Here is a 21683-nt window from a genome sequence, read left to right on the forward strand (position 1 = left end):
TATGTTTTAAAACTAATGGTGGCAGCTTTTGGATTCGATTCTTATTGGAAACAAAGTGATTTATACACAATCATGTTATTTTCCCTTCCATTAGCCGCCAACAACAACAACAACAACAAAACAAAACCAACAGTAATAACAAGAATTGAGTGGACATAAATAATGACAAATATATGTAGGCTAGACATATCTACATGTACGTACATGGGCTAGTTGAATTCTAAAACAGAGGTAAAATCTGTTCTTCAACTAATATTAACATCTATTGCTAATCTTCCATGTGCTTTGAAAGTCAGCAGATATTTACACATTATCCATTTAATGTAGATAGATTATTTCCCACATATATCATTTGATACTAGTCTTGGGGCTCTGGCTGCTGTCAAGACTAGGATAACATGTACACTAACCACTTCTGGTGATTAGTTAAAACAAACATAGAAGCACACATACAAGTGCACGCTCACATCCAACCAGTCATAATTCCTGGTGTGTATCTGAGACATGGTGGGGTGTCAGCTACTCACAGTCATCTATACTCAAACACAGATACACATGCACACATATATGTACAAGACAGGCATACATTGCCCCAGCAACCCCGTTTGACACCGATCCCTCGCCCCTCTTGTTTTTAAACTGTTGGTGACACCTTTGTCCCCCTGACGGTCCTATTCTCACTCTGATCAGGTTTGAGGTCTAACCTTCTCTCCGATTGCTTGGACCTGCCACGGGGGATTCCAGACCTTCCGGGGTTCTTTCCACGTGCCCGCTAGGGGCGGCCAGCTCGTCTTGCCACGGCCCAGCGCCGTTCGTGGACTCCGGGTCCAGCTCAGGGCTCTGCATGGAGTCGGGCACAGACTCGAACGCGCTGTTCTCCTCCTCCTCGTCATCTTGCGAGGAGAAGACCGTGCTCTCGGAGATCTTGGCGCTGTCTACGGAGGAGAAGCGCGTGTGGCTGGCGAACCTGTTGCCGTTGTAGCAGGAGGGGCTGTAGCAGGAGGCGCTGTAGCACGAGCTGCTGTAGCAGGACGTGCTGTAGCACGAGGAGCTGTAGCACGAGGGGCTGCAGCAGGACGCATCACAGCCCTCGCAACTGTGGTCTCCGCCTTGCCTGGGGCTGGAGTCGCTCTCGCTGCCGGTGCTGGGGTGCGTGTCGCCATCCTGGGCCGCGCCATTGGCCAGGCTGGAGAAGTGGCCCCCGGAGTGGCCAGGGTGCGCCATGCCTGGAGTAGCCCCCTCGGGCTCTTCTCTGTCCTCTTCCAGGGCAGACGGGTCAGCGGCCACCGTGTCCACCTCGCTGAGCCCATCCTTCTCCGAGGAGTCCTTGAGGGTGGACTCCTCCTCCACGCCGTCCTCCTCCTCTGCCGCGCTGCCGCCCTGGGCCGAGGGCATGCTGTGCAGCAGGGTGTGGATGCGGATGTAGTGTGTCCGCGGGGTCTCGGGGTCCCCGCAGGCTGACGCGATCACTGTCTCCAGCTCAGACACAGGCAAGGAGCAGGGCCTGCTTTTTCTCTTCACCGAGGCCCGCAGCTGCAGCCTGCCCTCTCCCTGCTCCAGGGTAGACACATCTCCCTCCTCCTCCTCCTGCTCCTTCTCTTCTTCCCTTCCAGCCCGGCTCTGTGTCCTTGCTTCCTCCTCTAAGGGCTCCTCCTCGGTGCTGGCTGGTGCTTCACCGTCTTCCAGCAGCAGTGCTGACGCCTCCTCACCCAGGTCCAGCTGCTCGGCCAGCTCTTCTGCACTCGGGGCAGGCTGGATGTCCTTTTGCACCTGGGCCAGGAGGTCCCCAGCCCCTTCAGGTCCCACAGAGACCATGCCCTGGTCTCCTGCCTCCGTGATGACTGCTGCTTCCTCAGCTGGTCTGGAAAGCTCCATGCTTTGGTTCCGTGGACCATCCAGGACACTGCCCTCACCCAGCTGCGCTGGCTTCCAGCCCTCAGAGGACTCCGGTGCCTCAGATCGAGGTTCCCCACTGCCGCTTTCCATCAGGTTGTTCATGGGGCTGTCCTGAATGGGGGCTGACTCAGGCTCCGTACTCAGGGAAATCTCCTCATCATCTGCTGGTAGGAAGAAAAATATGTCATTTCTCCCAGAAGAGAGCATTGTGGTGTTAGGATACCCTGTGGGACATGTAAGCCATCACTAAGGGATTTCTACATTAGGATATTGAATGTCGATTGATGAGGGTTTCTCACTGGCCAGAGCTCTAGCGAAAAATTCTGTAAGATTGAGCTCTTGCTATGTTAACAACAACTTGCAGTCATGGATATATTTCTGAAATCTGTTTCAAGGGAATTCATCTTTTGGTTAAAATGCCCGAAACTTAGCACTAGCCCAGTTCTGGGCACATAGTAGGTGCTCAACAGTGTTTGCCACATGGAATGACTTCCAGGGATGAGGGTAGTAGTGGTGTTATTTATAGCTCCTTGATTATTATATTTAGTTAATCGCATTTGCTCAGAATGTTTCCTATGCTTAGGTCCTGCAGGGTGGCATAAGGGGTAAGTGGTATTCTCACGCAACCAGAGAGAAGAAAAAGGCTGGATGAAGAATGGGAACAATCACAGTCATTCAATATCTCAGGCTAGAAGGTTCCCAACATTCAGAGTTTATTCCAATTTAAAAAAAAAAAAAAAACAAGGTCTTCACCCTAAGCAGCCATTCAAGGGGTAGTAGCCAGTGTTTAACTCTACCTTCCTGCAGCTCTTCTACTGGATTCCTGCCAGATGTGAAATTCCCCATTTCAAATGCACTAGTGCAATTCACTAAAGAAAATCAGTCCCTCTGGTGAGCTGTAAAGCTGTCCTTATGGCTACACCAAAGGAAGAGTCAGTTGTATTCTCAGAATATAGAAATAGACTGAATTTGAAAAGACGAAACAGTCAAGGTGTTTTCTTACAATCTAAGTTGCATAGTGGCATAGGAAAGTACACCTGGAGTTTAACAAGTGGGTAGTGATAAACTCCAGGCTTTAAGTCCTCAAGAGCTTCATTAGACTTAACAGCAACTTGTAAATGGTCCAGGAGGTCCTAACAGTTCTCAGTGTGATCTATATTGAGATGTATGGGGGCTACAGAAGAAGAGCAAAAGTAGAATTATGGGCATATTATCATTCATATTTTGAAATCTGTTTAGCATTAAATGGAATATTGGATGATTCTGGAGTTTTCTGTCCTATTTATACTTTTCATGTTTTTCTGTGATATTATAAAAATTCACTGTACAATTATAGTTCTTCAACATGACATACTTCAGCAACTGGCTAGTCTATATCTAGTTACTAGGTAGAAAGATGTTTCACGTTCATTCATTCATTCATTCATTCATTCATGTATGTGATGATTAAACACCTATGTGGGTGCTGGGAGTAGGATGATAAATAAGACAGAGCTCCCTATCCATGTTGGCCTCATTGTTAATCTTCAGTCCACTGTCTAACCTCTACCTTTGGGTCACTAGAATGAAGAGAAGCTTCTCCATCAGGGGGACAGCAACCTGGCTTCCAGAATAGATCAACTGGCTTCTGGGCCTCAAATGGAGAAGATAGAGAACCACAAAACCTAGGATATGTCTGGAGAGAACCATGGTTATTGTATTTTAGAGAAAGGAACCACACTTATACACTAGCCTAGGACAAGACATGAAGTTCATGCTGAAAATACCTGGGTGGATGGAGGAAGTGATCTCAAATCGGAATTGCAGCTGTCCACTCACATGATCTGTTGGAAGCCTGCGGCCAAGTGTGTAGCTGACCACCCTATCCCTAGAAGGAAATAAGCACCATCACAGTTCTGGTCAATACCTCTCCTCCTAATGACCATGCAGTGTGCTTTCTACACCAGTGGGTGAGGCAGGCAAGCCCAGGGAAGTCCTGATGTGCTCAACAGCAATACAAAACTGCAAGGAAGTCCTTATCGAATACAGATGCCCCTCGACCTACCATGGATTACGACCTGATAAACCCATCAAAAGTTGACAATACTGGCAAGTTAAAAATGCATTTAATACATTCAGCCTACCAAACATCATAGCTTAGCCTAGCTTACCTTAAAAGTGCTCGGAACACTTACATTAACCTACAAGTATGCAAAAATCACGTAACACAAAAACGAAACTATTTTATAATAAAGTACTGGATATCTCATGTAATTTATTGAATACCGTCTACTGTAGAGCACGGTATCACTTGTTTACCCTGTGATCACGTGGCTGACTGGGAGCTATGGCTTGCTGCTGCTGCCAGCTTCACAAAAGTATCATGCTGTGTGTCACTAGCCCAGGAAAAGATCAAAAATCAAAATTCGATGTATGGTTTCTGCTGAATTCATTGTAAAGTAAAAAATGATTAAGTTGAACTAACCATCTGTATCCTAAAGCAGGGGTAGGCAAACTATAGCCCAAGGGCTAAATGTGGCCCACTACCTGTTTTTGTGCAGTTGTGACATTTTATATTTTAAATGATTGGAAAAAGAAACAAAAGAAGAGTAACATTTTGTAGCATGTGAAAATTATATGAAATTCAAATTTCAGTGTCCATAAATAAAGTTTAATTGGAGCACGGTCATACTTGTTAGCTTACATATTGTCTGTGGCAACTTTCACGCTATAATGGCAGAGCTGAGTAATTTAGACAGGGACTGTGGGCCTTGCAAAGCCTAAAATATTTACTACCTGGCCCTGTACAAAAAAGTTTGCCAACCTGTGTTCTAAAAGAGAGAGAGAGAGAGAGAATAAAAAAAGACACGGATGTCCTTGGTCTGCTTTTCCTGTGCAGATTGCCATTTTCCAAATATGTCTTCAACGATGGACAGTGCCAGCAGATACATATCTTGTGGTATATATGTAATGTCTAAGAAAGGATGCTGTCATGGTTACTGGAGAGTCTGTGGGCGCTACAGAATGGCACCTGCTCCAGGATGAAGCAGAGCAAGACTTGTGGGTTGGGTTCTCTGACTTGAGACTTCCACTTAACACCAACTGCAGGGCTCCACATGTAGGGACCCCGAGTCTCTACCCTGGACTTTCGTGCCATCCCCTCCAGCCCCTCAAAGCAATTTCTTAATTATAAAAAGAAAACTTTCTAGAGGCAATCAACCTGAAACTTTGCTATTATATTTTCATTAACAATACAGCTTCAGCAGAGTAAATTGCCCCTTAACTTGGCCTAAATAGGAAGAGTGACCACCTTAGGATATTCAGGAGTTAACAAACCCAGCGTACACAGTAGTAACACACACATAGCCCCAAACCAGTTGTTATTCAGATGACTCTGTATTTATTCCATTTATTAGTTTGTGACACGAAAATAAAAAGATAAATCACTGGCTAATAGTGTTTTAATGTTTCTTTCTAGAAAACACTGGCATTATGAGATAAAGAACAAGCCCCTGACTTAAAATTGTTCTTTGATAGGCCATGATTTAGTGTTTGGAGTTCCTCAGAAGTCCATTAAGTAAAGCATTATATGTAGGAAAAAATAGGAGGAACGTCAGTATTTTGTCTATTTAGAAAGAGCCTTTGGTCAATATTATGAAGTACATCTATTACGACCATAACAAAGACATCCTGAACCCAAAACTTAATTGAAATCAGGGGAGGCCTAAAGACAATCAGACAGTGGCACAAAAATTACATTTATTATGCTTTGCATTTACTTTCTGGGCTTTTCTTTTTTTTGCTTTTCTCTCACTTGACAAACATTTTTTGAGCCCCTGCCACGTGAAAAGTGCTGCAGTTGATACAAAGCATTTCATACATCGCCCCTGCCTTTAAATAGCTTATGTCCAGCTGGGGGCATAAGGTAGGACCACTAAATAATGGTTCAAGGCAGACAGTGACACTTCAATGTGAAGGTGAGATGGTTAGAGTTAGAGGCAGAGAGCCAACTGAAGCCTGGGATTTTACAGGCCAAGGAATCGAGGTAGGATTGGAAATCAGAGTGCGTGTGTGCCCAGGGGGGAAAGGTGCAAATATCTCAGGGCAGGGAGGGAGCTGGTACAGGTGGAGCCAAATGTTTCAGAAGCCATCGATGCAGGGGGCTTTATAGGGAGTGCATGTGCTGAGGGCAGAGGGAAGCTGCGGTGCAAAGTGCACTTTTGTTATTGGTGCACTCTGGGGTTCTGCCATGGCTCAGGCTGCATGGCCACTGCTTCCATGGCCATCACCCCAACACTCTGCTCCTACCCACGGTGGGACACCTCCGGAAGGGGCAGCACTACAGAAGTGGCCCCCAGGGGCTGTGAAAGCATAAGGCTTTGGAGGAGGAGCTGCTCTGCCCCGCCACCAGGGGGCGGTCTGTCATCTCATCAAAGAGGGTGGGAGGAGAAACACCTCCATGGCTTGCTGTTGCCGCCTCTTGGAGAGGTGTAATCTCAATCACGCTCGATCTGTGCTCTCCATTTCCCTGGGTGGCAAGAACACTGGGAAAATCATAGCTAACCTTCTTCTGGTCGGGGACACCTTTTTCCACCTCAGAAACTTGCTTTCAGCTGGGGATGTGCCTTTCCACAGTGGGAGGCTGGGAGAGCGGGACAGTGCCAAGAAGATAGGAGCCGGCAGCTTGGACTTAGGAGAGAACTCAGCACGGGAGGGCAGAGGGGCTCTGCGGCTGCAGCGAGCTGGAGAGAGAAGTTCTGTTCCAAAGGTACAAATTGATATCAAATGCATGCTGGCCGGCGGTGCACTAGGTGCTGGGGTAGAAAGAATTCCACACAGCCCCTGTTTTTGTTCTCCAGCCCACCCCCTGGCAGAGGTGCTAACAGCTGTGAGAGCAGCCAGTAGGGCAGAGAAGGAGAGAAATGAAAAGCGTGGCCCACAATAAACCAGAGAATCAGTCCCAGGAACCCGGAGAGAAGCCTGTAGTGCAGGGATGGCCCTCGGGCTTTGGAGAGACACAGGTAAGAGTCGGACCTCCGGCTGGATCTCTGCTACCCACAAGCCTTGGGTTTACATAATTATTGATCCTTTTGAAGCCTTGTTTCCTCGTGGAGGAATGGTGATAATGCTGTCACAGAAGCATTATGAGGACTAAATGAAATAAAAAAGATCACAAGGAATACCATTTTCTTTTGTGTTCCTACTATGTGCCAGTGACCATGCTAAGTTCTTTATGTACACTTTTTGCTTGTTTAATCCTCACAACCATGAATGACATGTGATACGTGACTGCAGCTCCATAAACTCAGCTCCCTTTGGCTGGAGAGTTCGTGGCAGGCCTCTGTGCACTCCGCTGCCTGCACACCATAAAGTTCCAATTATTAATAAATGTCTTTGTGATAATTATCAGTGATTCCAAAGTCCTTCTGATAGTCCAAAGAACTTTAAATTAAGATACTTGGAAATTCTGCATATTTTTCTCATTCTTTTGCTATCTTTGTAAGAGTTACATTGTATATAAGTATATATTTATCAATAGAAAGCTTTATTTCGTGTTTTCAAATGTAGTCCCTGTTACCTAAAGAAATACAGATTATATATAGGGCTGTTATCTGGTCATAGTCCACTTTAATGAGAACCATGAGTGGACATGAATGTGTAAGAGACAAAACCGAAACCCATTCTCATATGCAATTGAATTCTGTGAGCATCTTAACTGCTGTCATTCCGTAAGAATCATGCTTTCAAATTCTCATCCATGTTATCTAGCATGTGCAGATACTAGTGTCCTCTAAGTAAGACACTCTACCGTAGTTACCCAGTATTTCATCTTATTATGGAAATGTCACATATGATTAAATCTTACATACCAGACTGATATATGAATGAAATAATATTCTTCATAGTAAAACAAACTTGAGTTTCTACCTGTACAGAAAAATGTCCCACTGAGGGCTTCTTTTAATACTGTTTAATAGTTTTAATAGGATTCTTTACTCTCTTGGGTAAGTAACCAGTGTTACACCATCAAGTGGAAAGGGAAGGGTTTGTTTAATCGAACAAACACTTATGTTGGCTCAAGCAACATAATTAGTAGGAAAAGCCAAGGAAGTATAGTGATAACATTTTGACTCTCTGTGAGACTATACTATTGCAGCCTACAGGCCACCTTTGGGCATGGCCTGTTGGTGGGAACCTAGTGATTGTAAGATCTCAGTCACAGGTTTACCCTATGGCGTGTCTCTCCAGGAGTCTTTGAACGGGCATCGACAGCTTTCCCAAGAAACGCTTGATGATGGGACGGCTCTTGGCAAACTTGTCCTTCACCTCAATTTCCAGCACGTCAGTGGGCAAGGACACAAAACTGAATTGCTGCAATGAAAGAATATGTCACATCAATTAACTGAGAGGTTGGAGGGCTGGCCAATTCCATCTGCCTTGATGCTGTCACTGTAAAACACCCCAGCTATAATATACATATATATAAAGGGTCTTAGAAATGCTGTGAACCCTGTTTATTCAGTAAATGAGGGGCAGCGACAAGATGCTTCCTCAGGGCTTAAAAACAGGCTTATTCTTTGAGATTCAAACAGTAAAATCAGCACACTTTAAAGAGAAAGAATGCCACCAAAGCCTCACCATACTTGATTGAAGGTATTATCATACTTAAAGAAAGAACAAGCACAAACTCACCTGTAATTAAGAAAATGTACTTTAAATCAACAATGCAATATAGCTTTTCATGATTATGATAGAAGAGATTTCTAGAAGTTTGGTAATACCCTGTATCCTTGAGAGGGGGAAGAGACAAGAATTCTCACACTGTTTTGGTGGGAATGCAAATTGATTTGACCTTTGGGAAGGGAACTGGCAATATTTACTGGCATTTAAACTGCAAATCCCTTCAACCTAGAATTATATTTTTAGGGATTTCCTTCTGGATTAACTTGCGCAAGTGTGCAAAAGATACATTTAACAGGGATGTTTATTGGAGCATTACTAACAATAGCAGAAGACTGGGGAAAAACACAAAACTGTTTACAAAGAGGAAACTGGTTAAGTGAAGGCTGATAAATCTTTGAAACTGAGAACTCTTCCATCGTTAAAAAGAAAGGGGTGAATCAACATGCACCAACATGAAAAGACACCGAGAAATGAAGTGATAAAGCAAAGTGCAGAAGAATACGAAGAGTAGGATTCCATTTGTACTTTGAACTGCAGAGAAAACGTCTAGAGGGAGACGCTCCAAACTGAACTCCAGGAAGTGGGCTGGTAGGGGAGGGAGAAAGCAGGTCTTTTACGTTTCACTTAATTTGATTCTAAAGTATTCATTTGTTAACTGGGTGTGGTGGTGGGCACCTATAATCCCACCTACTTTGGGAGACTGAGGCAGGTGAATTGCTTGAACCTGGGACGTGGAGGTTGCAGTGAGCTGAGATTGCACTACTGGACTCCAGCCTGGGTGACAGAGTGAGACTCCATCTCAAAACAATATACACAAAAATTTTAAAGAGTATTCATTTGTTAAATAGTGTATGGTGTGACTTTTAAAATAAAACAGTAACAATTAAAGGAAGACTGTGACCATCAGAAGTTGGCTTGGTCAATATTAATGTCAGGCCTCTGAGCCCAAGCTAAGCCATCATATCCCCCGTGACCTGCACATATACATCCAGATGGCCTGAAGTAACTGAAAAATCACAAAAGAAGTGAAAATGGCCTGTTCCTGCCTTAACTGATGATGTTACCTTGTGAAATTCCTTCTCCTGGCTCAGAAGCTCCCCCATTGAGCACCTTGTGACCCCCACCCCTGCCCGCCAGAGAACAACCCCCTTTGACTATAATTTTTCACTACCTACCCAAATCCTATAAAACGGCCCCACCCCATCTCCCTTCCCTGACTCTCTTTTCAGACTCAGTCCACCTGCACCCAGGTAATTAAAAAGCTTTATTGCTCACACAAAGCCTGTTTGGTGGTCTCTTCACATGGACGTGCGTGAAAATTACAAGTGTAAAAAGGAGACACCAGAAGGTAAAGGTTGGCATTGGCCAGCCCAAACTACTTGGGAGGAGAAGTCTTAATTAACATTGAATGTTACAGTCGCCTTGATCGAAGGCTGTGAAACACCTGAAATAAATACATATTTTCTTTTATTCTGATGACTCTTAACAGCAATCTTTTTTCTTTTTTTTTTTTTTTTTGAGACAAAGTCTACCTCTCTCACCCAGGCTGGAGTGCAGTGGCACGATCTCGGCTCACTGCAAGCTCCACCTCCTGGGTTCATGCCATTCTCCTGCCTCAGCCTCTCGAGTGCTACAGGCACCCGCCACCACGCCCGGCTAATTTTTTGTATTTTTAGTAGAGATGGGGTTTCACCGTGTTAGCCAGGATGGTCTCGATCTCCTGACCTCATGATCCGCCTGCCTCGGCCTCCCAAAGTGCTGGGATTATAGGTGTGAGCCACCACGCCCAGCCTAGCAATCTTTTAACGTTAGTTGATTTCTATTTACAGAGATTAAATATGTTGGGCATGCTAATGTGAGTATCTTCTTTGTGGCAGTCAGGATGAGCTGGGGCATGCTGCACTAACAGCCAACTTCCAGGTCTCAGGGGCTTCAAGTTGTATTTCTTGCTCACATTCTCACTGTGGGCTGATGGGGCAGCCACCCTCTCAAGCATTGTCAGTTACAATGACAGAGGCAAAAAGAGCTCCCCCTGCAAATAAGTATTCACTTCCAAACACAGCTCCTCAGAACTAGACACAGGCCCCAGCCACCCTCAGGGAGCAGGAAGTATAATCCTATAGAGTACCTGGGAGATGGACCGAAGAACTATTTGACAAACAGTGCTAATGAGTTCTACAGTAACCATGTGGTACATCTGATTGCCATTATAAATTAGTTTTAGTTAACTCCTATATAACTCCTAAGAACTAATCATTCCCAGTACTAAGAAAACTGAATTATGGGCATGTCAAGTTTGAGGATCAAACCCAGGAATAGGTACTACTCTAAAAAGGCCTTCCTAAGTGAGAATCCAGCCCTGCTGATTGTCTCAGGTCCTTAAAACTTCTATATCTTTGGTCCAGTTATTCCATTCTGGAGTGTATTATAATATATCTTCTAATCTAAATGCCCAACAATAGGTTAGGTACATTGTGACATGCACAAATAATAGTTTATACTTTTCTAAATTATAACAATTTATATATAAATATGTATAATTACATGTAACACTAAATGCTAATGAGATGGAAAATGCTTGTTTTACAGTGTTAAGTAACAAAATCAGGACAAATACAATTCATGATCACAATAATATGAATTGTATGAATAAAAGAAGACTGGAAAAAATTACAACAGATTTTATAACAGTTGTTTTACCAAGTAAGAATATATTTTCCCCCATTTCCTTTTTCTGTATTTTCCACACTTTCTATAATGAGCACCTATTATTTTCACAAGGAAAAACATAATCACCTTTATTAAAATGAGACTATTTCTACCCACAGTAGCCTACATGGGACACTGAAGTTAACTTATCAAAATGTATTATTAAACTTAGCGGGAGCTTCTGGGTTCTCTCCTCCCTCCACAACTTTCTTCTTAAACTCTCTTCACACACCCACCCCTTCATCCCAGACACCGACCTCTCTCCCCACGAGGCCCTTGTCTCCATGCCGTGGTTACTGGAGTCCATGTAGACCCCCAGCTAGGTCAGGTTCTGTTAAGAACTAGTGAGTAGTCCTGAAAATGTAAAAGTCTGTCTGTTTGTGGACAAGCTACTTGCACCCATGGGCCTCAAGCCAGTATCATGGATTTCACCTGGCTACCCTGACTTGGCCTTTACTTCAAGGCTCCGAAGGAGAAACTTTGGAGTGAGGTAAACTCGGTTTTATTCCCAGCTCTGCACATCCAAGTTTTGGACTCTGTCATTCACAATCACTCCAAACCTCAGCATTTTCACCTGTAGAATGGGAAAAGAAGGCCCACACCATGTTAGACCAAGTTTCTTCCCTCTCCATTCCTATTCTTTCCAGACCCCACCTGCCCCATGATGTACTATCACCTTCTCCTTTTGACTCTCTGGTTATTGAACTTTCTTAAGTTTACTAACTCATTTCAGCTGGCTCTTAATGACCAGTAATCCTATACCGCTGTCTGTAGTAATCTATAGGCTTATTTCAAATGCTTAGCATGCAGACAAAAGCTATGATTATCCTATTACTAATGCCCACTCTTTGTTTCCAGAGAAACGGCCACTTCTTGGTTAAAAGACAAATTTGTGAACTATATCTGCAAAAGGTTTTTTTTTTTTTTTTTTTTTTAAAGTATATATTGTTGCCCTGAGCCCTCTGCTGGTTTGGGAATTTTATCTCCTGGCATCTTACCTCACTGGTGAAAGAAAGCCAGAGTGGAAATGACAAAGCCAATCCTGGGCATCCTTGGGGGTCTGATGTCTGGCTATTTTCCATCTTTGTCCTTTACCTTGTGATCTGAGCTTTTCAGAGCAACTGTGACACATGCTTGGGCCAACCAGTGAATAAATGGCTCCTCACCTCCTCACAAGCCGTTAAACTGTCCTAAACAAAAGACTATTGACACTCCGGTCAGAAAAGAAAGTTCCTTAGGTCATTTCTTCATCAGAGTCTGAGTTCTCTTTCTTGGCTTCACTTTAGGACTCAACTGTCAGATCTTTTCAACTGAGCAGCAACACCAGGAAGACAGCTGTGCAAGGCCCACCGCTGGGGCCACTATGAGCAAGCATGATGCATATAGTATTCCTACAGGGTCAAGGGCCCTTCTGGCTAAAAGTAAAGCTTTCTTTTGTTTAAGTGCAGGTGTTGGGATTCTTACTTTTTCTTTGACCAGTGGGTCTTAGCCTTGGTTCTCAGAATAATCTGGAAGCTTCCACAATAGTACCCATTACTGGGTCCCACTCTTGACTATATTAGACTCCCTTGAGAGAGCGGGACACTGGTAGTGTTTAAAGGTTCCCAGGTGACTCCACTGTGCAACTGGGTGGAGAACTACTGTTCTCTCAGTAATAATCTATTTTAATATCAAATAATGTTACAGTTAGGAAAATATTTCTTACACCAAATCTAAATCATCCTCTGTGGCCTCAATATTTAGTCCAATGATCTGTAAAGCATTCTTCAAGCCTGAGTTTAATAGCTTGTTTTTTGTTGGCATTCTTATTAATGGCAGTGGATGGAAGTGGATCTCTACGCATTAGATGCCAGTGACACCCGCCTAGATATGACAGCCAAAAATGTCTCCAGTCATTGCCTCATGTCCTTTGGGGAAACAAAATCACCCTTGTTGAAAACCACTGATGTGCTCCTATCATATTCAATCTTCCAGAGAGATATTAGGGCTGGTGCTGCAATATAGGAGGATATTATTTATTTTGTGTTGTTTACTCAATAGGCCATTTATAGAAGTATGATGCTTAACTTATTATATTCCATTTTGCTTCAGAAAAGATCTGAGGTAGATCGCCTCTAAAACAGAACTTTTATAAATTGAACTTAATGAAATTAAAACTGGGTAACTAACTAAAGGAAATATTTAATTGGCAATTAAGTAAACTGGTAGCAGTTGCATAATGAGCAATTTAGGCAGAGATTAGGAGAATGTTGGTAAATAAAGGGGGGAAAGTTGTTTCCATTCATTCATAAACATTCGTTGGGCACTGGCTCTGAGCTGGGTGCTGGGACACAGCTACCACCCTTCTGTGCCGGAGTGCTGGGGCCAAAGCCTCCAACTCTAGACTTCAGAGTGTTACACTGCAGGCAGACAATGACAAAGCAGAAGATACTATAGTAAGGCTTCCCAAAGGCCCAGCACAGTGGACAGGTAGAGATGATTTCCCAGAGAAAATAATGCTTTAACTGAGTCTTAAAAAATAAACAATTGGCCAGGTGCAGTGGCTCACGCCTGTAATCCCAGCACTTTGGAAGGCCAAGGCAGGTGGATCACGAGGTTGAGAGTTCAAGACCAGCCTGGCTATGATGGTGAAACCCTGTCTCTACTAATAATTACAAAAAGTAGCCAGGCATGGTGGCAGGCATCTGTAATCCCAGCTACTTGGGAGGCGCCTGTAATCCCAGCTACTTTTAGAGGAAAATTGCTTGAACCCGGGTGGTGGAGGTTGCAGTGAGCCAAGATTGTGCCACTGCACTCCAGCCTGGGTGACAGAGTGCGACTCCGTCTCAAACAAACAAACAAAAGAGCAAGTATCAGTGGGATGAAGAGGGGTGGGAGGAACATTCCAGGTAGAGGGGTGCCATGGGCAAGGGCTGAAGTTCACAGAGTACATGAGTCCCTTGGGGAACTGAAAGTGGCTTACTACATCTGGGTCATATTGGAGGATCTGGCTGTGGATGAAACTGAATAGATAAGTAGAATCCAGACCATGAACAGCCTCCTGGCCAGAGCTTGGACTTATCCTGAAGGCATCTGGGAGCAACTGAAGGATCTGCACCATACAAATGATATACTCAGATCTGCAGTGTAGAGAAGTCACTGCGGCAGTGCTGAGGGGTGGCCCATAGATGGGTCAGGCCTGGAGGAGGCAGATCAGGTAAGGTAAGCGCAAAGTTGGGGTGGGGGAAAGACTAGCAGGCAAGGAGAAAAGGGTGGCAGAGTGTGGACTGGTTAAATGTCAGTGAGAGTTATGGCACGTGGGAGAGGAAGAGGTCACAAATTCCCAAGCCTGGATTCCCAAGATTGAGAGCGTGTGGAAGGAGTAACATAGCTAGGAATGCAGAGAGGGGCTGAATGTGTGTCCCAAAGCAATGAAGGAACAGAATGATGGAAATGGGGGCCTGGGTATGGAAGGACAGAAGACTGTACAGGGCTGGAGGGCTTGTGATATTTTAACAAGATCTAGGGTATAAGTGCAGGAATGGATGGCTCGTGGTGAATGGAATTGAAGGTCAAAGAGATTGCGGTGGTCAAGGAAACTATGAGTCATTCGTGTCGACCTTGATCATCTGGAGAATTGTAGGTCTTGGGCATTGTTCAAGAAAAATAAAAATGGGGCTGGGCACGGTGGCTCATGCCTGTAATCCCAGCACTTTGGGAGGCCGAGGTGGAAGGAATGCTTGAGGTCAGGAGTTTGAGACTAGCCTGGCCAGCATGGTAAAACCCCGTCTCTACTAAAAATACAAAAATCAGCCAGGCGTGGTGGTGGGCGCCTGTAATCCCAGCTACTCAGGAGGCTGAGGGAGGAGAATCATTTGAACCCAGGAGGCGGAGGTTGCAGTGAGCCAAGATCAGGCCACTGCACTCCAGCCTGGGGGACAGAGCAAGACTCCATCTCAATAATAGTAATAATTATCATCATAATAATAAAGAAAAATAAAAATAGAGGCCACAGTCTAGATATACCCCAAGGCCAACTGCCCATTACCATGTAACCCAAACTTGTCATCTTAATTTCCCTGAAAGGTTCTTTCTAATTACAAACACAAAATGTAAGCTTTAACATCCTTCTCCACAAGATTCAGTGAAATTAAACTAGCCAGCTATAGACAAATCGTCTTAAACAGCTCTGTTTTGCTTGAAAAGAAAAATGATAATGTATAACAGCCAATCATGAAAAAATTCAAAATACTTCCTCCTTTATGCTTTATGTTGTAACTGCTTAGTGGAGCTTCTTACCACTTGGTTTGAAGTCTCCCAGATTGTAATCTGTACTTTTTGTGTGACAATAAACTTAGCAATTTTTCCTAACTTGATCTGCTTTTATTGTTGATAATACAAAGGGAAGATTGTGCCATGGGTAGAAAGAGTTTTACTGGCTGTGGCAGAGTAAATAGTGGGGACCCATTATTGCCTCAATGTAGCTAAGATGATTAAGAATATGGATGTGAGGGTGATGCTATAATCAAAAAGGAGAAAACTTCGTGAGAAATTTCAGACGTGAGTTAGAAAGTATTTTCACTTAGTATTTTCATTTAGGGAGAGGTATGAGAAAAGATGACTCCAGTCTGTGAGAACAGAGGTAGAATGATTCATTTATGCACACTCATAAATTTATGAAATTCAGGAAAGGTTAAGGATGGAAAACTGGTAAGGAAAGTTAATTTGATTTGGGTTGTGTGAAGTTTGAAGGGGTAGAGGATATTCAAGAGTCAGGCAGGAATACCAATCAGAAGTGGAGATTAGATACCTCACGATGTGGAGGTAGGGTGGTCTTAATTGTGTGATATAAGTCATGACATCGGTTAGACTGGCATCTAGCTTTGTCTCTCCTCTCTTGCAGCCAGATATAAACGGGGGAAATGAAACACAGGTTTCATTCACAAGAGGCTGCCTGGTACCATTCAGCCAACACCATTATTTATTACTAATGGGAATTAAATGGACTGAGCTTGGTGCTTTCTGTGTAAAAGTTCTCCCTGAAGGAGAAAGAACAGGAAAGAAGCAAATGGAGCATGTGAACTACAGCTACTTTTCCTTAGAACCTTGCGATGTATGTGACTTTCAATTCAGGTGGCACTAGTCATTAGGTTTAAAAATGACATTCAAAAATAGTGCTGCCTAAAGTCAAGGACAATGATAGACAACTCCATTAGTAGAGCAGGAATTGAATCAGGAGCATTCTTCCCCCATCTCGCGAGCAACATAACAGCGTTTTAGATTAAGAAGTGGTGCCCTTGGAGTCTGGTCATGGGAGAAGATCTGCCCCTCCCAGTAGTGTGTGGTTTGACTCTATCCTAGGAAGGAAATGCCAGAGACCATACTGACCATACTGCTGAGACGTAAGCCTAACTGCAGGGAATCTGCATATATACATATATGGAAAGTTTATATTTCTTCTTGAAATATTTGCATAAGAGCAAATAACCTGGATTTTCTTTTCTTTTCTTTTCTTTTTTTTTTTTGAAACGGAGTCTCACTCTGTTGCCCAGGCTGGAGTGCAGTGGCCGGATCTCAGCTCACTGCAAGCTCCGCCTCCTGGGTTTATGCCATTCTCCTGCCTCAGCCTCCCGAGTAGCTGGGACTACAGGCACCTGCCACCTCGCCCGGCTAGTTTTGTATTTTTTAGTAGAGACGGGGTTTCACTGTGTTAGCCAGGACGGTCTCGATCTCCTGACCTTGTGATCTGCCCGTCTTGGCCTCCCAAAGTGCTGGGATTACAGGCTTGAGCTACCGCGCCTGGCCAATAAGCTGTATTTTTGTCAAGCCTTCACCATCTCTCTCCATATGAGAATCCTCAGCCACAAAATAGAATAATATTATTTTTATTTATAGGTACTGCTATGGCAAATTAGGCCAATATTTAGTTGTAACTTGGGAGAATGGGAAGTAAGATCTCTGTGTGTGTGTTTAAATAGGTAATATGTATATAATTGTATATTATATATAAAAGTGTGTATATTATATATTTGCATATTATATATCTGTACATACTTATATATATACATATACACATACATATATTACACATATATGTATTCTGTCTATATCTGTATCCATATCTATATTTATATCCATATGTATATCTCCAATCTTTTACTTCTGGAGATGATTCACTTAAACACCTATAAAGAAAGCATAGGATTGGATGAACAGACTGGAAACTAAGAACAAAATCTGCTGTGTGATCATAAGCAATGTTAACTGATCTTCTTGTGCCTACTTTAAAGTACCCAGAACACGGAAGGAAGAAAAGAGCTATTATTCTAACTTTGCCTTCTGCACGTGCTTTGTTGGTAAACTGTCATCATCCATGATGCTCCTCATCTGCATATCTTGGTCAACCTTGATCAACCCTTGGTCAACCTTCAGGAGCCCAATCAGTCAGTGAGTCTAAATTTTCTTCCTCACTCCAGAGTCCATTCTTTTCTCTTTACTTCCACTGCCACTGGTCTAGGTGTGGGTCTTGTCATTGCTTGTCCTGTAATAACTTCTTAACTGGTGTCCCTGTCTTCAGCTTCTCTCTTACAATTGCCAGTAAAGTTATATCTCTGAAACACAGAAAAGCTTTGTACACAGAAACCACACGTGACGAACTGAGCACAATGATAAATGAGGAAATGAATGAATGGCAACTTCCTGTGGTAACTGGATAATGATACTGCAAAAATGGAATACAATCCAAGGTTGTGGGTCAGCTTAAATATACTCCTTTATGCATGCTAGGTGGCACACTCAAAGCCCAACTCATACCAGTTATTGTTCTGGCAGAAAATCTAAGGATTATATTATAGTGATGGACTTCTCTGAAGAGGAGGCCAAGTGACTCTTCATCTGGTGTGGGGTGTGGCCACCTACACAGGTTGGCACTGAAGGATAATAAATGTGGTAGAGAGAATTCTGAGATGGTCCTCAAGATTCCTGCTCCCTGTGTATACACCCTGTATAATCCCCTTCCACTGGGTGCAGGTGGGGCCTGTGAATGTGTTGGATGCCAAGCTGTGATTAGATTACCAAGCAACTGGCCTTGAATTAATCAGTCAAAGGGGAGATTATTTGGGTGGGCCTGAGCTAATTAGATCAACCCTTAAAAACAAAAAGAGTGGGCCCTGTCTGAAGTCAGAGGGACAAATGTGAGAAGGATTCAATGCAAGGGACATTCTCCATCACTGGCTTTGATGATGGAGAGGGTCAGGTGTCAAGGATTGCTCTGGCCAATAACTAGCAAGGATCTCAATTATGCCAACAACCTGAATGATCTTGGTAACAATGTTTTCACCAGACAAACCCCTAGATGAGAACACAAGTGGACTAACACCTTGATTTCAGCCTCTGAGATCCTGAGCAGAGAACTCAGGTTGTGCCCAGACTTCCGACCTATAGAATTGTGAGATAATAAATGGCTGCTCTTATAAGTTACTAAATTTGTGGCAATTTATTACGTACTGATAGAAACCTAATGCAGTAGTCTAAATTAGGGCAAGTAACAGCAGAATAGAGATATATTTTGAACAAATATGAAGTTACTTGTTGACAATTGATGTTTAAATCAGTATATGATGTAGATCTCTGAAACTGGTTTCTATGTGATGTTGACAATTCTAAGAAAAAGAACTCTGAAGGAAAGTACTAGGTTAAAAGGGTGAAGAGATTTCTTTACTGTTAGGTGTCTCAAAGCCTTTAATTATACAAATGTGCATTGTGAATTTGCAAGATAGTATGCAGTGCTACTATTTATATAGAAATTTTATTTCTATATAAATAAAATTTATATAAATTAATATTTATATAGAAATATAGAAATAAAATTTCTATATAAATTTCAATTATATAGCATTTTAATTTATATATTTACATAGAAAATATATATATTCTAGAAAATAAAAATTTTTAAATTAATTCAAGAGGAAATAGAAAACCTCAATAAATAACAAATAATTGAATTGATAATCAAACGTCGTGTAACCGGAACACCTTATAAGTACATTTTACCAAAACTTATTGGATCAGATAATCCCTGTCTTATATAAGCCAACCAAGACAATTTTTAAAAAGGGACAGCTACCCAAATCATTTTCTAAAGATAAGACATCTTTGATATAAACTGAACAAGCATAAGAAAAGAAATGAAAGGCATTTTATTAACATAGATAATTACAAAAATCCTAAATAAAATTAGCTGCAAATCAAAAACAGTATTTGTATGAAAAATACTAAAATATGTCTTCCAGGCCAAGTGCTATCCATATGATCCCTCCTCTGAAATCAAGAGACCCTTTCTCCTCGGTCATTTCTAATGTTATTCAGGAGGGTGTGCAAGACTGTTGACATTCACCTTATATACTAACTTTATTTCATCTTACTTTTAACTAAAACATTTCCCTGGTTTCCTGTTTCTCACCTATATTTAAATACATTTTATCTTGTTGTATTATATGTATTTTTTATGTTTTCAGTACTAGAAGGAATGCAAATATTTGGAAGTGTATCTATATATAAACATGGATGTAAAAGGATGTTCTGTGACCTCAGATTTGGCACTTTTGTGCTCATAGGAAAACTCAGGTCATTAAGTGCCCCATGATTGGTCAACCATTGGGGCCAGATACCCTCCTCATCCCATCAGACAGCTTGTTAGTAAGAAAATTTTGACTCCGTCTCTCCTCATCCCAGTCCCAACAATGCAGCCATAATCCTTGCAGAGAAAAGTTGAGGGTGATCTCTAAATCCCTTTCCATGACTCTGTTTTCTCTCAAAGGTGCTGGAGTAGAAAAAAGGGACAAAATAATATATGTCCTCTTTCTTCTCTGCGATGGCTTGAATATCCCTACCAAAACTCATGTTGAAATTTAACTGCCATTATAACAATATTAGAGGTGGGGCCTTTGAGACGTGATTAGATCATGAAGGCTCTGCCCTCATAAATTAATTAATGCCATTATTGAAAGCATTAATTATCAATGGGTTCCTGATAAAAAGAACGACTTTGGCCTGGTTCTCCTTTCTCTTGTCTCTTGCTTCTGCTTCTGTCTTTCTACTATGTTCTCACCAGATGCCAGTGCCATGCTACTGGACTTCCCAGCTTCCAGAACTGTGAGCTGAATAAACGTCTTTTATTTATAAATTACCCAGCCTGTAGTATTCCATTACAGCAACAGAAAATGAACCAAGACAATTTCCAAGACCCTCAAACCACAATTCTGACCTGTACTGGATGGCACAGGAGGCTGGGGCAAGAAACGAGAGATGTAAGCTGAATATAAAATTAGACTTGATTGGATTACTTATAAATGCAAGTGACCAGAAGGTTACAGAATGTGGCCAAGACATTATTAAGATACCCTACTGAATTGAGACTGCTCAATAAAGCATCTATCTATCTATCTATCTATCTATCTATCTATCTATCTATCTATCCATCCATCCACATGTGTACATCTGCAGATATGTACACGTGTGTGTGTGTGTGTGTGTGTGTGTGTGTATGTGAGTGTCTTGGTAAATATATAAAATATCCCCTTCTATTCAAATGTCCTCAATTATATTAACTGGGCTTGAAAGCTTATTGCAACTCCATTGCTATGGCTTTATGGCTTTGCCATTCCACTGTTTCACATTACCGGCAGGCTGCATAATATCCCCTTTTGATTACTCTGTATAATCACTGGACTTGTGCTGTATTAATTCTGTTTGTATGTTTCTCTCAAAAACACACGAAGTTATACCCATGCCCATTAATTCCTCCCTAATATATAATGTTCTCTTAGTCAAGAATGGATGCATTAATAACTTAATGTTTGTTATAAGCTTTTACAAGATACATAATACCTTCTTTGCTCCTGTTCTGGGCTTAAAATTTAAAAAAAATCCCAGAAAATGTGAGATAAGCTAATTAATCATGGTATTAGTATAGCAATAATTACATAATACATGAAATCAATAGCATAACCACAGTAATTCAGTTGTTAACAAAATTGCAATTTAAAGTAATTTATAATATGACAAGAACTCTATTGATTTTTCCTGATATTTTTAACTTTGAAAAGACTGTTGTTTTTATTTCATTTATTTTTAAATTTATTTTTGAGACAAGGTCTTGCTCTGCCACCCAGGCTGGAGTGCAGTGGTGTGATCATGGCTCACTGCAGCCTTGACCTCCCAGGCTCAAGCCATTTTCCCACCTCAGCTTCCCGAGTAGCTGGAACTACAGGCACACACCACCATGCTCAGCTAATTTAAAATTTTTTGTGTGTAGAGATGGAGTTCTGCTATGTTGCCTAGTCTGGTCTTGAACTCCTGGACTCAAGCAATCCTACCACCTTGGTTTCCCAAAGTGTTGGGATTAGAGGCGTGAGCCACTGCACCTGGCCTGTTCA

The 21683-nt window shown here is 42.4% G+C and overlaps 1 protein-coding gene across 3 annotated transcripts in view; it reads right to left on the reverse strand.

Moving 5' to 3' along the window:
• Positions 1–21683, reverse strand: part of HECW1 (HECT, C2 and WW domain containing E3 ubiquitin protein ligase 1) — a 454397-nt gene that overhangs the window by 116862 nt on the left and 315852 nt on the right. For all 3 annotated transcript variants that reach the window (XM_025379207.1, XM_025379206.1, XM_025379205.1), the window contains 3 exons: positions 8105–8247; positions 3663–3763; positions 705–2057 (listed from right to left, as the gene is read on the reverse strand). In XM_025379207.1, the coding sequence (XP_025234992.1) occupies positions 705–2057; positions 3663–3763; positions 8105–8247 (1597 nt within the window). The remainder of the gene's footprint in view (positions 1–704; positions 2058–3662; positions 3764–8104; positions 8248–21683) is intronic.

The sequence above is a fragment of the Theropithecus gelada genome, chromosome 3 (genome assembly GCF_003255815.1).
Source record: "Theropithecus gelada isolate Dixy chromosome 3, Tgel_1.0, whole genome shotgun sequence".
In the NCBI taxonomy this organism is placed as follows: Eukaryota; Metazoa; Chordata; class Mammalia; order Primates; family Cercopithecidae; genus Theropithecus; species Theropithecus gelada.